Source organism: Neltuma alba, unplaced genomic scaffold (genome assembly GCF_004799145.2).
Source record: "Neltuma alba isolate B1F8T4 unplaced genomic scaffold, ASM479914v2 tig00011959_pilon, whole genome shotgun sequence".
Classification (NCBI taxonomy): Eukaryota; Viridiplantae; Streptophyta; class Magnoliopsida; order Fabales; family Fabaceae; genus Neltuma; species Neltuma alba.
Genome location: NW_021636537.1, coordinates 1,334 through 18,937, shown reverse-complemented (window position 1 = coordinate 18,937; position 17,604 = coordinate 1,334). Strand labels below are relative to the sequence as shown.

Sequence of the window (17,604 nt, the reverse complement as noted above, 5' to 3'; positions counted from 1 at the left end):
GGAACTCAGAAAACAGGTGCGATTCAATTTCTGCTGCTACGAAGATTGTGTGATTCTAAACGTTGAAGTAAGAGATTAATCATAAGCTTTAGAGAAGGAGAAAGAGTAAGAGAAAGGAGGAGGAGGATATAAAGGGAGATTGGAGTCCAAACTGGGAAGGGAGGAATAAAATAATTAAGAAGAGGAAAGAAGGAAGGAAGGAAGGAGGATGGGGATGGCAGCCACTAATCAATGAATCTCAATCTCACGTGCTCCTTCTAAAAAAGTGTGCCCTTCCTCCCTCAATACAACTCCTAATATGGTAAGCTGGGAGCAGACGCCACATTACTTATATATGTCGATGAACTCCAAAAGGAGGAATCTAAAACATTTGGGAGTGTGTTACCACAAACATCCGTCTCATCTCATGTAGGATTGGCTAGAGTAGTTGGGGACGTGGGGGACCAGCCTAGCTATACATGTTGTCTTACATCTCTTTCAGTATATGCTCCCCACAACACACACACTCTTACAGGAACTTGGATTAACATGTTAATTAACTAAACTCGTGGTATTATCGTACTATGCAATTTATGGATCATACGTAGTCATCAGTGGTCAGCTATATGTTCATTAAAGCGTCATTTTGGAAGCATTAAAACGGCCGGATCGAAGCTGCTGAATTCACAAACACACAAATTAAATTTGACTTTTTCCTCTTTCCAAAGTCTAAATCATTAGCAAAGGAAATATACAGAACAAACTAATCTTCACTTATCAAGGAGAGGACAAAAAAAAAAGAAAAGACCGCAGACCCCCCCCCCCCCGGGGGCGGAGGAAAACAGAACAAATGTATGTGTTTGGGGAGGGGGGTTGGTCAATGGCAGTGCGCGTGATGTCTGGACGGGGGGAATGGGGAAATGGAAAATGCAACCCACAGGTATTCTTTAATTTCCTCATTTATTTACCAAAAAAAAAAAGGTGAGTTAGATTCAGGGCTTATCAAGAACAAGACATGCTTACAGACTCACTTACAAATCACTCAATAACAAGGTCTTCACATCGGCAGTGAGATTTAAATTCATAAACTTATAAGCTATAAGCTGACTTTTTATCAACTAGATCAATCTTTATTACATAAAACTCCTTTTCTTTTTTAAAAAACTCTTTTTTAAAAAATATATATATGGGCCCTATGTGGTTCGCAATTGTTTTGTTGCAGCTCTATCGCTGCAAAATTATATTAAATTATCATTGTAAACACACTTTTGGAAAATGTTAGTTGTTAGATACCTTATTTAAGGTTCATACAAAGTTTGCATAAATAAGAACAAAAAGACTGGCAATTTTAAATATTAAAGTCTAAAGGGCTCAAGTAATTAGTCTGCTAAGCAAATACTAAATAATATTTATATTTAACATACTTGAATAACGAGTATCATATCCACCGGTTTTTAGAATTCTACGGTACCGTTTCGGATAAATATTAAAAATAACTTGGTACATGTTGAAATAATAAACAAACGAATTTGATATAAATATATATATATATATATATAATATCTCACAGTAGAAATCATTTGATAGAGGGTGGGGGTGGTAGAGTACTATTCGATATATCTACATCACCTTAAGGAAATGTGACTTACCTTGCTGGCGGGGGCTTGGAATTCATTGACAGTTATCGAGAGTGTCACTTAGTAAATAACTCTTCTGACCCAGAGATTATTTAAGTAATCAAGGTAAAATTGTTTGCAAATTAAATTCTGCGGGCTTGTACAAGTAATTAACCTTATGGCAAAAATTTCAATTTACATGAATTATTAAATGAATTAGCTGATACACGGCTAATAATCATTGATAAGGTTAATTAATCATCCACGTGAGACAGTAATGACTAATGAGAATAAAAATTTGGAGACACGAGATTCAGTGAAGGTCGGCTTTTTAAAAGAGAGGCAAGTAGCCGTATGTTGGCTCAAAAATGTCAGCCTTCCTTACTTTACTTTCACAAATAGAATTTATATGACAAAAAGGTAGACAACATAAGCCAAACAGAGTTAGATATGTTTCCAACCAGATGTACGTTCTTCTATATTTTATTAATAATATTTATCAACGTCCTTTGACGTAATTCTCATTCCCACCTCCCTTTTCTTGCCATCTTTTATCATCAACCTCACTCTAGCTTCTTTAATAATTTGAGTTTTGTCTGTGCATTTTAATGAACTATATATATTATCCCGCAAATTTCATACGAATAACAGCAAAAATTCATGTCTTACATTCATAACGCATGGAATTAATTAGGAAAAACACAAAAGTAAATAAACAACATGGACAGGTTAATTAAGAAACACACTTAATATATATAAGATTGCTGGTGGGAATTCAGAGATAGGGAGATATATATGAGGAGTTCCATAGAGGTTATAAATACATACATATATGGATGAGGGGCTCTATTATATTTAGGTCACACGCATGATAGAATATTAAGGATATATATATATATATATATATATATGAAGAATATTAAGGGAGCATCGGACAGGAAATTGGAGAAATTGAAGATATCTAGAGTGAGGTGGCCTTCCTTCTACTGGTAGCTGCTTCGGTTCATTTTCCTTCCTACGCTGCCTTTGAGACCTGAAATCCCAATTCAACAATCTTTAAATCTTTAGTTTTCCAATATATATCAACACTTTTTGGAATCGTTTAATTTCTACCCTAAGATGGATCCAATTAATTAGCTGGGTTTTCACACATCTGTTTTCGAAATCAAATTAAACCAGAATATGCACTGAATCCTCTCATTTAATTAATATTTCTCAACGTTTTCCCTGTCTTATGAATAACTTTTACTCCTCCGGTCCTTATTATAAGACCCTATTTGACTTTTTATTTGGTCCTAATTATAAAACCCCAATCCATTTTGTCTCTTATATTTATGCATTTTTTTCCAAGATAATCCTTCTAATAATGATAGTTTTAGCCAATATACTTAATTAGCAAGGATATTTTAGGAATGACAACACTTATTTATTATAAATAACCAATTTAACTTACTTCCTTAATCTCCTCAAATAAGTCAATTGGGTCTTATAATTAGGACCGGAGGAGTAATATATAAAATGTTTATTTAATTAATTTCATAATTAAAATCAATATCAGTATTCACATAAAATTTTAAATCCATATCAAATTTCACTGTTCGTAAGTCATAAATAGCACAAGAAATGCGTTTAGCTATAAAATAGTAGTACTTCACAAGAAAATTATTTTTATACGCATCGTTACATTGGAATGGTTGGAGAGTGATGATTTGAATTGGGATTGATCAGATATTTTGTCAATGAATAATAACAATGGCCACAATATAATTACCAGAAAGTAGCTTTCACCGTCCTGCAAATCCTGCATTAAGAAGCCAAACTCGTTGGTAGGAAGTGGAACTCCAGAAGAATGAACTAACATCACCTCTTCACCAAACATAGTTTTCATGTTTAGAGGTCCCCTCTGAATCTCTGTGGCAACCCCATTGATAAACACCGTCATGCTCCCTGAAACATATGAAATTCAAATTAACTAGTATGTCAACTATATATATAAAAATCAAACAAAACAAGGGTGATCTGATGAGTTCTGTCCTGCGAATATACTTGGCCAGACGTAGGCCTGTGACACAAGTAGTCAGGGAAACTTTTCTTAATTCCTTTAACTTGGTCAACTTGCGTATACGACTATGTTTGACCCAAAAAAAACATGTACATGTGACTATGAGAGAAGAAGTATACACGAAGCAGCATGAAATTTTCCGAAAAGGGGGAATTGGGGACAGCCTAACTAAAGACGAGAAAAGAGGAACTAATTTCTATGAAACCCAAAAAAGCAGCAGCGGCAGAAACTGAAATGGGAAAGTTGCTTCATGTTATTCCGGGAAAGTACACCTGATCAGCTTTCATGTCAAATCATCACAAAGTCGCCGCTTTATTCTCCTGCATCCTTCAACCTAAGCAATCACCCGTCAAAGACAAGAACTTTGTACACTTGGATATAGTCATTTGGCTAATATTTTACCATATTACGAGCTGTAATTTTAACGATAAGGACAAGAGTGGAAAGATCTGACAATGCACATGCAATTAATTACCAGAAAGGAAGCTCAAATCAGAAGTAGTGTGATCGATTTCGGGGAAACCCATATTATGATCGGCGGAGAGAAAGAAAGCATGATGATCCATAGGTTCCTGGGAAGCGAGATAAGAGGAGGAGCAGCCGCCATTATAATCCGCCATGGCTGCAGAATCAGAGGCAGGGTTACTCTGATGATGGTGATCATAAGGAGGCGGACATGCACTTGCACCGCCATGAGGCTGAAGCTGGTGATCATTCGCCTGGGGATGAACGGCTTCGGCGGCGAGCTGCTGCAGCTGGCGCTGGCGGCGGCGGGATCTGGAGCGGCGGTTCTGGAACCAGTAGAAGACGTTGGCGTCGGCGACGGTGCCGAATTTCTCGAGAAGCTTTCTGATTCGGACGGTCTCGTCCTTGGAGGGATTGACGGTCCCACTGTTGAAGATGGACTCCAGAATTAGGATTTGCTCCGGCTTGGGAGTCCACCTTGACCTCACTGTCACCCTCTCACTTCTCTCCGAACCCTGATCCTCCATTAATTCCAATGTTGTACAAGCCTTAAGTTCTATGTGTTCTTCATCTGAAACCTAGGCACACATTATATAATATAATATCTACTGTTCATTGAACACAGTAACCGGCTAGCTTTACCAAGAGCAGAATGTTGGGCCTTTTAATTACATAATTGCCCTTCATGCCCTCTTTCCTTTTTAAAAAAATGAATACGTAATGTCCATTTAGGTGAAAAGAAAATGAGAACATGAAAATTAAATTAATGAAGCCTCACAAAGTGTTACAGCGTCCTTTCGTCTGGACCTCTTCAGAGAGAGAGCGTGTGTGTGTATTAGAGAATCCAATTGTCTTATCATTCAACAAATACTCCAATTTACACATAGACACGTGGAGATATACATGTGACTGTGTAAAATGTAAACTTGCTATGGATTTTATTATATACGCATACTCATTGATTATTAGCGTGTGCACACAATGGCTGAGAAATTCAAAAGGATAAAATATGCCTAGTATTTTTTTAAAAAAATTAAGTACTATCTTCTGTTCTTAATAAAAAAACTTGTTTGATTTTTATTTTAGTCTTAAATATAAGATCTCAATTCACTTTATCTATTATATTTGTTTATTTATTTCTAAGGTAGTTCTTGTGATAATAGTAGATTCAGCTAATACACTTGATTAGCAAAGATATTTTAGAAAAGATAATATATATTTATTATAAATAACTAATTTAGTTAATTTTCTTAATCTATTCAAATTAATCAACTAATTCTTATAATAAGGATCGGAGGTAGTATATGATTATATGGGGGTACGTAGACATCCAATTATTTGTACGTAATCTCCATACCATCTAAACCCAAATGAATTTGAGACCAAAATTTGAATTATTAAATATTGAAAACAAAACAAAATAACGACTTAAAAATTTAATCGTAATTTTTCATATCAATTTGATGATGAAATTCAAATAATTAATACCTAAATGTGTAATATGAATATGAGTCCGTGTGGGACTCATACAGTGACATACTGACGTCGGATATTAAGCAAGATCATCAGCTTCAAATGATCAGGCAAGTCCTTGCCGCTTGGATATAAAATGGAATTTATATATGTGTTTTTTAATTATATATATTATGTGTGTGTGTGAGGGAGAGAAAGATGGTCTCGATTTCACGTCTAAATTATTTAAATTCGTGTTATTATTTTTTTTCCTGGTATGATATATTGATATTTAAATGGTAGCGCAGAAATATTCCACAAAACCCGTATTCAAAGCGAGATTCATGACTTCATAAAGATATTCTTCAGGTCATAGGCTCGTTGCTTTAATTGTATAGTGTCGAAACTTTGTTTCCTTTCTTCCTTCCTTCTTTTTATCATTTTACATTAAAAATGGTTAAGTCAGTTACTATTAAAATAACGCAAGGACTTGAATTTTTTCCCTTCAATTTAGCACATCGGGTTCCATACCAAATCAAGGTCACCTACAGCTGCCATGGAAATCAATAACTATTTGGCATCATTGTATGACATGTACATTACTTGGAGAATGAATAAACTTCACATGTGGACTTATGACTTTGAAATTTATTTAATTAATTACTTGCTATATATTTAAGTGATGTAAGAAAAAAAAAAACAGATAATCTGACTTTGTAAAAGATGGAATGGGAGCTGTATTTTTCTCAGGGTGTTTGGATTCTAACAAAAGCACTTTAAAAAGTGATTTTGCATAAATTGAAATAAAACTCTCTTCGTATGCTTACTAATCATGATTTGGTTTTCACTAAATACCCCTTCAATTCTCATCTAAATTCTAAAATCCCAAATTGACACGCATACGTCAAGCTTCTAAAATATATGATGAACTGTGCGCAATATGTTTTCAGTTTTTATAGTTATTTACCTACTGAATAAACCTTCTTTTCATTTAGCTAACTTCTCAACGGGTCCAATTTTTCGCCATCTTCAAATTGAAGTTATTCCACATACGAGCATATGGCGCACTGACTTATATACGCTTACTACTGAAAACCAAATAACATAATGAGGGACTCGCTTAGCTTTAATTAATCTCTGAATTTTTAAGAAAACTAGGTTAATTTCTCTAAATTTTAGGTTCAGATTAAGACAGCGAATTGAAGGATGACGATTAATTATTGTTTTCTGAGTGTTCTAAAACTGGTCTAATTTTACATTCCTGAAACGTGTAAAAGATTCCTGAGTTCCATCCGCCCTTCATGCATAAAATTCATAGGTTTTGCATACTATATATGTCGTGTTAAACAACAACAACAAATTATCTTAGAACTTGTGTCCATGATATACTGAGTTAACTTGTGTTCTTCATTTTTTGTTTTTTTTAACTTAAATTGAGACTTAAGTCTATTGCGTGTACAACAAATTGGGTGATCAATTTGTTATTATATTCTGAAATAAATAATTAAATACGAGGGCAAGTGATAAGCTAATAGCTGCCACGTTAGTGATGATCACCTCATAGTACATAAAAGTTTCACATATTAAGTGCAGGTCATTGAAAAATTTGCACTGATAAATCACATGAATTATAAAATAATCAAATTTCTTTTCACTTGTCTTTCTATTTTGATCCTCGTGATTGAATTAAAGTTGTGTTTCATTGAAAATGCATCATAGAAACACGAATGGGAGATATCTATTTTGGGTCATGCACGCGTCTAACTCCATTGTCCGGAAATAGCTGAAGTCAAAGGAACTTGGGGTTCACATGATTTAATTATGAGCCTACTTTAAGTGGCTAAAGAAACATTTCAAAAGTGCTAGCTGCTTTAAATTATAAAGCTCTCTCCTATAATTAGTGGTGACTGGCCATACATAATTAAAACGAGGCTATGATATTTAACTACAAGAGAACCTCAAATTAGGGGACAGGTAGCAATATTATATATGAACTCCGAAACTTTATTCATTCATTATAAACATGAACCAGAAAAACTTACAGCATGTAGTGCGTGGAATCATATTTAAGAAAGTAGAAAGTAATTAAATTCTAGATCGAGGTCAGAAATGGCAACCCCCTCTGATCTTTCTTGATCCTGATAATTTCACCTTCTTCATTAGGGGTTTCGTTTGTGGTGATGCCGTAAATTGTTTTCCATCTCTAAACGACAGCAGAGTAAAGCAAGGCTCTGGCTTATTTACGCCTCTTTAATTACTTACTACATTTTGCTGCTATCACCGACAGGAACATGACATGGTGGGATATATATTCTTTTTGCTTGTTCATTATATTCAGTCAAAGTGGCTCTCTTTTCCTGGGAAGTCTGTCTTTAAAAGCAGTTTCAGTATTTGGTTTATTAAAAGGCGCCGTTAAGAATACTACATTGGAGGCTTTTTGCAGTGCGTGCATGGTATTGTGCCATGCATGAGGAGCTAATATATGTGTGTGTGTGTGTGTGTGGTGAAGAGAAATCGAATAACAAGGTTGTGCCACCATTGGGCGTTATTATTGTGATGGAGTTGGCTAGATCTTGGTTAAATAATAAAGAAGGTTCGATTTGTTAATATAGAAGGGGGGGGGGGGGAGGGGCTTGAAAAGCTGGGAATATTGCCGAATGCATGTGCCCCAAAAGAATAACAAACATGCTACATGGTGTCTCCCCTGTTGAACATATTCATATGTTGTGGGGTTTCATGGCGCTTCTGATCCAGTGTGGCCATCAGACACTTGTACCAGTACACTGTACAATGTGGTTTCACCTTTCTTTGGATTTGCGTGATCATAATATATACTTGGATATAATCCACCTCCCCTCTCTCGTGCTCCTCCACTGCTTCCTCTTTCCCCACTCACTTCACCAATTCCTTGATACTTTAATTTCTCTTTTACATCATCATGAAAAACTCTGCTGCTGCTGCTGCTGCTACTCCATAATTTACATTTATATTCCATTCTCATAAAGACTAGTCATTATTCATTATTGAGTAACCTAGCTCCAACGCCTCTAGCAGCTAGCTAGAAATTAATATAACCTAGTTCAGGTGGTAATAATTGGAGCAGAAAACATGCATGTTGGTCATGATTGTGATGAGCAATATTATTCAGCAGCATTCATGGAACTAGCTAGACTGGGAATGCTTATTAATTAGTCGTTGTTCGTAGGAAGTACGAGGTGGTATTATTAATTAATTAGTATAGTAAAATGTAATATTAATTGTTAATCACATATTTAGTAATGCCTCGGCATTGCAGGATGCTAAGAATGTCCCCTGCTGCCTTCAGCTTTCAGACGCGTTTTATCCAATTCATGCAACACGTTTGAGTTCAGTTTCTACTTCCACTTTCATCCATTATTTCAACGCAATGATAATTAATTTTTAACTCGGTCAGATAATGCTTTATTATTTACTTATTTAATTTCCTTCTACAAATAGCACCGTGTGAAATGGATCAATAATTTTGTAAACAGCGTGTTACCACTCCGATACTCGGACACAGGGAGCTCCTCAAGTCTGAACAAAGTAACAGAGATCAACACTTTAACTCATTTAGCTTATTACTTCAAGTCATGAAAACGGTAGGACCATCATTGATTAATATGTCAAGCATCCTCGTTTTATTATGCGGGTTCTTGTCATCTGACCAATGAAATGTATACGCGTGTATTAATAATATTACAATATAATTTATTCATTCAATTAATTAAATATAAACTTTTAAAAACTCCCATTAATAAGGTTTCTTTTAATTTTATTTTGTTAATCCGTTGTGTGATACATATATATATATATATATATATATATGTATAACCTGAACGTGAATTATGAATCACATAGATATGGTTTTCCAATGGTGTGTAGCTTCTGTGCTAACATTGGTGATGGAGTTGCATCTCAAACATAGCGCGATCGACCATCAGAAGATCATCAAATTTCAGCATTCTATGATATGACAGTGAAGAAGAAAGGAAAAAGAAATCAGAAGCACGCCAGACGTTGCTGCTTATTTTTAGTTGTAGCTAGTTTCTATATTATATCATATAACCAAGAGATAGGAACACATTTTATTATCATCAGTAATACCAGGGGAATGACAAACCAACCCAAATTAAGTTGCAGCAATATATATATATATATATATATATATATATAAAACTCATGGAGCAAGAGAGGGATCCCCTTATATAAATTCCTCAATTTGCGTGGATTAATTGAAAACCTTGCAATTCTTTCGAACTTCTCCAGCACTTCCGACCAGAACATCAACACTCGCCATCTTTATTATTGCGTCCACGAAGCTCTTGCGGAACTTATCACGATTGAATGCAAAATCGGAGACGAAACCCCTAGTAGAATTATCCAATCCAATTAGCTGGTCAAGCCGCAGAATGCCTCTCTTGAGAAGTATCTGTTCATAGAACTGGTTATCAAACACGAACTGTGTTCCTTGGTCCAAGGATACAAACGGCTCTTCTTTCCCCGTCGCAGGTTTACACTTGTTGACCAGCTCTACGTACAAGGCTGGGTCCATTGTGGGGCCAGGAGTGTTTGAGAGTCTATCTCTGAACACATCACAGTGGGCAACCCCAACTGTGTGTGCACCCAAAAGGGTCACCATTTCTTGCTTTGTGAATCCCTTTGCAGCGAAATTTTCTGAAGCTTCAGAAACGGTCATATTTGGTGATGGCAAATTCCTCATCACTTCATTATAATCAGACACGAGCCCATCGCGTCTTCCCGTAGGAACCTCGTACGTGGGTCCTCCAGACAAGGCCACGGCATCTCTGGTGGCGAGCGTTATGATGTCTGCACATGATACTGTGGAAGGACACGCAGCTTCAAGCCTTTCTTTCACCTCATGAATCAGATTGAATCCTCGAATCCTCTTATTTGGTGGCGCGTCTTGTTCTGATTTGTTGTTCCCAGTGGAGTCTATAAGTATGGATGCATCACAACCCTTTATATATGAACAAACAAACAAACAAACAAGAATGATACCATCAGGTGAGGAAATAATGCTCATCAGTTTGTTGTTGAAGAATAGATTAAACATGGATGATTAATGAAACATCTTACTCCGACGAAACAGTCATGAAAGTGCATGCGAAGCAAAGCTGCAGTTATGGAATTATCGCTGCTGTATCGCTTCTGCACCACTTGTCGTACGATGGACTCTGCTTGTGGGCAACTTGACCTATAAAACCCAACCTGAAGGTCACCAAATGCGAAGGGAACAAGTACAAAGAAGCAGATCGAGATGGATGAGATCTTCATTTCGGAGTTCTGGCGCTTTCTGAATTATTTTTTACTCTGGGAATTTTTTTTTTGTGCCTCACAGGGAAGGGATTTGGATGCGTATATATAGTGGGAAAGAGGGGATATATGGAAGAAGATGCTTGGTTGCTGCATACTTGAAAGAGAAGTAGCCAATGCAATCAAAAAATGGATATGAATTCAATGAGAACCACGAAGACATATACCTCAATTTGCATGATTCTGATGTTTTTGTCTTTGAAATAGGATGACTCTTCTAAAATTTTCCACAGTAAAAGCACGAATTGTAAGCAGTTTCTTATAATGTCGCTTTAGTGACAGTAGGTATGTTGAAACTTGTGTGACGCGTCTTCCAAAATTCGCAACCTATTCCGTGAATGGCAATCTCAATTTCGAAGAATTAATCAACTGGTATGCATAGGGTCATTATAGGGAAAGCCCCAGCTGGGAATGAACGGATCTTCAAAATATGAAGACCTGGCTTTGCCGTAAGTATGCACCACAGCTTCGTGTTTGCTATATCAGAAACAATCCATATCAACTTTGCTATACAAGGAGAAGCAAGAGTTACGTTGCGAAAGCAATAAAATTTGCAGAATTATAGTGGCCCAAGATTCAAGAATACCATCTCCTTTTCTGGGGCAAAAAATGAAAAAGGAAAATCCCAGGCTCCAAGAATGAAAAACGACACCGAATCAGGCAAGCCAAACAAATGAAGGCAGGGAATTGTAAGTGCCCATGGAGCCCATTGCTTGAAAACTTGAAACTAATTAGGACACTGTTTCAACTTGGTCTTATATGTTCTTGCAGAACAAGACATTTGATTTCAATCTGCATCAACTCTCCCCTGCATAAATTTTTCTTGCGCTTGAGATTGCATAAAATGAACAAACTGCCCCCTATAGATGCACCCTCCCCTTTTCATGACAAAATTAGATCACGTCACGTGACTCTGAAACTAACACACTCTTCTGTCTCTTGGCCTCCAAAGCTAATCTTTTTCTTAATCCTAGGCTAGGAAGGATCGGTATTAGTGTAGAAAACCCTTGTTGGTGCTCCGTTTTCATATGCGAAGACATGAACATGTCAGGGCTGCTATGAGAAAATAATTCTGTACCACTGCACCTCCTTTTCCATTCGATAAAAGTGCCTTTTCTTGGTTTAAAGTTAGTGTTTGGAGGATGAGGACCTGGCTTTGTCTAGTTGACGAGGGAAACGAGGGGCTTTTATTAAAGGGGCTCTTTGAATTAATCTTTTGACGTGAGGTGAGCCATAAAGGGATATATTCCTGTGGTAAATCTCTGTTTCTTGGTGTTGTAAAGGCACCTTTTTCCCTGTAAAAAGCAAAGGCTCAAATCAAGGCTTTAAGCCCTTTATGATAAGCACAAGTGCTAAAAGCGGCAGTGCATTGTACAATAGATGGTCAGCCTTGCCCCCTAAGAACCGCACTTCAAAGCACTCCCAGTGATAATGACATCCTTACCCAACTAAAAGATAAAGCTAAAATTGCCCCCAAAAGATAAAAGAAAGACAACTCTAAAAGGATAATAAATTGATTCTCCACCACTGTAAAGATAGTTTTTTAGTTTAAATGCCACGCATCATAGCATCACATATAAAAAGTCTCAATAGGATCATTTTCCCCCCACCAGACAGTGTTCTCAGAGAGAAACATGTTCAACTTTTTCGATAGTGCTAGTCTCTCAGGTTGGAAACCAATAAAAAACATTGAACCAACACCACATAGAGTGTCCTCTAAAGCCAACCCTACTTTCTTAAAATCATTTTAGGGGATGGAAAATAATGGAATGTATTATTGGATGATTAAGAGATCCCAATAGATGATCTTAGCTAATTATTGTGGTAATGCCAAGAACCATCATATCCTGATAAGCTTGATATCAAAATCTGTGTGAGTACAATATTAAAAATTACAATCGATTTGACATAGTTGTGATGCATTCACAACATATTTTCTGCATGAAAATCAAAAGCCAGCAATTTATGCACAAGATATTGAAAATTTGAAATGTCGAGGCTGGAAAACTCATTGTATGCTCTCCTGGAATGCATGCGCCCTAGAGATCGCAGCTGGGTTAGCTTCCAAAATTTGAGAAACGCCCAACACACGGTCTTTCCCATCTCCTTCGGTTTCCAATTTCTTGGAACTACGAACTTCTGATTCAGACTCCTTCTTGTCAGGCTTTATACCTAATGTAGACCATATAGGACTTTTTAAAGCTTCATTTGGATCATCAATCCTAAGAGTCTTTGGAACCAGAACACACTTCTCTGACTTCTCCTCGTCTACCAAGACTGCATCTCTAGAGTGTTTTCCCAAAGTTGGAGAGCCATTGCCTGAGCAGCAGCTATTACTTGTCGACGATGATGGTGAAAGGCAACCATTAGAGCCCATCGAGACTGTGCCGCTGCCAGCGGACCAATATGATGGCGGTGCATAATGTAAAGGAACGCCACGTGGGCACATGCTGGGAACTGCCATCAACGGTGTTGGATACCACTGCATTGGCGCTGAAGATTGATGAATTGCGGTCATAGAAACAACATTGTTCCAATCTGGATTCCAGGGAAACAACAGTGGAGGAACAGGGAAACATTGCATTTGATTTGATGCGCTAAGCTGATTAGTAACACCGTGCTCTTTTTGCATGACTAGTTCAGAACCACTACTATTCGCCACTGAAGATCCACATAAAGATTGTTCTTTCACATTTTCTGCATCAACTTTCCTTTTCTGGTCTCTAATAATAAGCATTGTTTCCATGGATTCACAGAGAGGAGGGGCATCTGGACCGAATTTCAATACAATACCATTATCCATTGCCCCCGAAGACCTGAAAGCAGCAGAAGATTCAGCAGATGAGATAAGTTGGTGACTAGACGAGTCTGAGGTTTCCAACCTAGAGGTTGAAATTCCATCAGAGGACACTATGATATGGCGAAACTGAGAGGCTAGGTGCTTGTTCTTTCGTCTCCCAGCACCCACTGGAACATTCCTCATTGTTCCACCAGCAGTCCAATACCTTTGGCAGTTCTTGCAGAAATGTCGAGGCTGATTAACATTGTAGTTATTGAAATAACAAAACTTTGTGTCCAAACTGTTGCATCGTGGACACTGAAGAATCTTGTCTGGTTTCTTAAATGACTTATCTTGATCTGTGCTGCTATTTTGCATTCTATCTTCCATAGTCTTGGGATAGGCTTTGGGCTCATTTTCTAGCTGATTATGTTGGGACCCTTCTTTACTTGCCGCTAAATCAGAGGCATCCTCTTGTTGCTCAGAGTTTTCTGAACAAACTCTTCCCACTCCTGTTTTCTTCAAGCGACTGCAAGCATCCTAAAAATTTTACCAAAATCAGTGACAATCTAACTAGAATAAAGATTGGCTACACAACATGTTATATAACCTCGAGATCTCAACTCCTGCGAATATTTGAATCAATAATGCATCAATTACCAGAGTCCAGACCTTAACTTTTGAGAAGACTATTTCTAGCTCTGTATTACCTCAGTCTCGATTGACAGTTGCCTCACCGTACACATGAGCCTAAGTTCAACATATCTTGCGCGCAAAAAAAAAGAAAAAGAAAACGAAAACTGAAACAAAGAATTCTCGTAAACTTTCCAACCTGACAGTCATGATTATTTAGTGAACCTGTGATGATACTATGAAGGAGACCCAATCCCATAGAAGTTAGAACCCAGTAAGGCAAGATTTAGAGGAGGGATTAGAAGAACTAATTTGCAGAAGTGACGACTAGGCCAGATATAAACAGTTGGCGACAGAAAAAACAAATATTCCATTTATCTTCCTCTGAAAGCCCACATAGAAGATGCCTTGTTCTTAATTTGGGGGAAACATGAGAAACAACGATTAATAGTCCAGTAACTCAAGTGCATGATTCTGGAAACAAAAAGAAAAATGAAGAACTTGCAGTTCTTCATGAAGCCATGACAAAAATGAATATGAAGATGAGGCAGACACTGTTACTTTCCCGGTCTTTGCATACGTTAACCAAATTTGACGTAGGTCAAAGTTATAAGTATGATGCGATAACCAACAAGAACTTAATAAAAGGCCAGATTAACCGAACACGCCACGCCTGGGAAACGAAACTATTTTCTTTATGTTAACCTATATGTATGTCAAACATCATATATTAATAAAAGCCAGAATTCACATTCCTTCGAGAACAATCCTTTTGGATTAACGAAGAGGCCATGTCACAGTGAATCCAAGAAAATGAAAACCAAAAGCAGGGAGCAGAAATGGTTGATGTGGATGTATGTGTATGTATTGATGTACCATGGTTCCGGAGTTGGCCGGAATCTGAGGAGGCATTGGAGAGGTCGCCGGAATCTGACATTCCGACACCGGAATCTTCCTGCCAAATAGCTTAATAGCCGGATCCTTCTGAGACATACCTCCAGGACCGCTCATTTATTTTATGAGATTCCACGTTTGTTGATGCAGACTCAGAAGCTCAAGACCCATAGAAATAGAGAATCAGATACACGCAGAAAAGGAGGGAGCTTTTCTTTTATCTTCACAGCTGCAGATACAAAGAGGGAAGAAAACTTCTCGAGAGAGACTTCCAATAAAAAGTAGCAAAAAGAGAGAAAGAAAAGAACCCACAAAAACCCCTGTCAAGAAAAAGGTCCCTGCAAAAAGCACAAAGAACATGATGCATCAGAAACGAGAAACACAGTACCATCTTTTTTAAGCTTTATTGGCTGTTTTATTTTCTCTTGCTTATTTTCCCCCAATTTTCTAATCCGAGTCCTCAGCAGAAAAAAGGCCCTTTATTTAAGGGAAAAGGATTTCCTTTTCTGATAAATCAGAATAATCTCTTAAGAGAGGATATGGAAGCATAGGGCCGTACGCATTAAATAGAGATCCCTCTCCCTTATCACTTTTTTCCATATTTTAATAATAAACTCATCTCGACCTTTATTCAGTACCAAAGCAAGCATCCCCCCACGGATGGACATCACCAACAACCTCAGGACGGGAAATCCGCTCCCATCTACTGTTCATGCAGATATATATAATATACATCGAAGCATATCAAAAAGGGAAAGGACGGAGAGAAAGGAGATACGAAGAAACGGCAGGGAGGAGACAGGTGGCAGCCGAGTCAGCAGGAGAACCAAGAGACGGTAGTGGCTGAGGCGGAGGGTGACGTGAGAAAGAGAAAGCTTGAGGCCGACATGGGAGCTCGCTTTTGACGCCGCCTTCAATGAGTTAGGAAGTGGCCAGTGAAGAGAGGGAGCGGGGGACCCACCCCCATCGTCCCTTTTTTGCTTTTGAATGTGGGAAAAGACGTCTTCTCTCGTTTGTTGGTGAGCGCTCACCCTTCCTTCTCACTCCTCATCTTATACAAGTACATACAGTATTATCCCCATCCCAATTTGGTCCTGCAACTTGCTCATTTCTTATTTGCATCACTTTCTCCTCCTTAATTATTGCAATTGCCGCCTTCTTTGTGAAACAAGTCACATGTTGTCAGGTTTTTTTACCAGTTTCGTAATTCGTCATCAATCCATACAAATAAAAACGCTGTCAAAAATCATAAATATTACAATTTTGGTATAACCAGATCTTAAGTTGCACGGGAGCTGAAGCAAAACAGGGCGTCATCAATTAAAAAACATTTAATATTTTAGGAATTATCTGTATGTTGGCAAAACAAATAATTAAAGGACGTGTAATATAACCAAAAAAAAAAGGGGGGGAATCAAGGCATGAGTTTGAAAATTTTGAAGTGAATTGAATCTATGGTTAATCATCAAGGTCGGTCCAGCTGGCCGGGCGGGACGTGCATGCTAGGATTGCTCTGTGATGATGGCATTGTGGCAGAGGAGAGACGTGCAATATAATGAAGGTCCGCTCTAGGGTTCTGAAAACTCCTGTCACGCTCTGCAACGTACCCACCGGAAGCTTTCGCCGTTGAGTTTCTTGACGGTTACTCTCCGTTACGTGCTTCCTCAATCCGACGGCCTTTTAAGCAGGACACCCCAAACTTCTTCAATCTTCTTCTTCTTCTTCTTCTTCTTTTTACCCTTTCATTTTTTTCCCCCTCAAAACCTCCGATCCTTCCCTCTCTTTTTCGAACCTGGTAATGAAGTCGACGGAAAATATGTCAGTCAGGACGAGGATTGATTTGGCTGATCTGATGGCGGCGCCTTCTGACGGCACCTTCCTCAACGGGTTTCAGAATATACCATTTATAATGTGATTAATTGATTTATAAGATTATTTGAAATTTTGTGTGCCAAACAACGATAATTTAGAAACCAAAAAAAGGAAACGAAAAGCAAAAGGGAGGCGAAAGCCGGATGGAAAGGGATAAGAACAGGGACAGTATATAATGGGCCTTGAGGCTTTTACTTGCTTTTTAAATGCCCGGCCAATTCGATTCGGATTCTGGACGCCGTCGCCACCACTTCCAGTTTTTATATGCCGTCCCTGCCACACGTTTTATTCTTTATTTAAAAAAAAAAAAATCATTCCTTTTCATTTAAAGGTTGAACGGATAATTTAGGCTCTTATCCCTATCCTTCAAAAGCCACCAATGCTTAACATTATTGTCTCTCCTATTTCTTCCGCTTCTGATGCGCACACTTGAGAGCAACATGTACTGTTCGCATTTAATTCCTTCCTTCCTTTGTTCGTTTATTTATTTAAGGAAG

At 37.7% G+C, this 17,604-nt stretch overlaps 3 protein-coding genes across 5 annotated transcripts; all 3 read right to left on the bottom strand.

Annotated features, from left to right (window-relative positions):
- Nucleotides 1-2,517: 2,517 nt before the first annotated feature.
- LOC114719928 (WUSCHEL-related homeobox 11-like) lies at nt 2,518-4,649 on the bottom strand. The gene is made up of 3 exons (XM_028905500.1): nt 4,133-4,649; nt 3,367-3,542; nt 2,518-2,628 (listed from the first exon to the last, which is right to left on the bottom strand). Exons 1-3 carry the CDS (start codon nt 4,647-4,649, stop codon nt 2,611-2,613), a joined length of 711 nt encoding a protein of 236 aa, XP_028761333.1. The 3' UTR covers nt 2,518-2,610.
- A 5,174-nt stretch (nt 4,650-9,823) lies between these two features.
- On the bottom strand, nt 9,824-10,890 carry LOC114719926 (peroxidase 44-like). Its single transcript, XM_028905498.1, has 2 exons — nt 10,693-10,890; nt 9,824-10,573 (listed from the first exon to the last, which is right to left on the bottom strand). The coding sequence occupies exons 1-2, from the start codon at nt 10,888-10,890 to the stop codon at nt 9,824-9,826; spliced, it is 948 nt and encodes a 315-aa protein (XP_028761331.1).
- A 1,792-nt stretch (nt 10,891-12,682) lies between these two features.
- LOC114719925 (cyclic dof factor 1-like) lies at nt 12,683-16,295 on the bottom strand. Of its 3 annotated transcripts, XM_028905496.1 has the most exons (4): nt 16,014-16,295; nt 15,851-15,854; nt 15,218-15,464; nt 12,683-14,248 (listed from the first exon to the last, which is right to left on the bottom strand). In XM_028905496.1, exons 3-4 carry the CDS (start codon nt 15,350-15,352, stop codon nt 12,938-12,940), a joined length of 1,446 nt encoding a protein of 481 aa, XP_028761329.1. In that variant the 5' UTR covers nt 15,353-15,464; nt 15,851-15,854; nt 16,014-16,295; the 3' UTR covers nt 12,683-12,937. The 3 variants fall into 3 exon arrangements, with proteins under 3 accessions (XP_028761329.1, XP_028761330.1, XP_028761328.1); XM_028905497.1 differs by lacking the exons at nt 15,851-15,854; nt 16,014-16,295 and adding an exon at nt 15,624-15,742; XM_028905495.1 differs by lacking the exons at nt 15,851-15,854; nt 16,014-16,295 and having other exon boundaries at nt 15,218-15,742.
- Nucleotides 16,296-17,604: the final 1,309 nt, after the last annotated feature.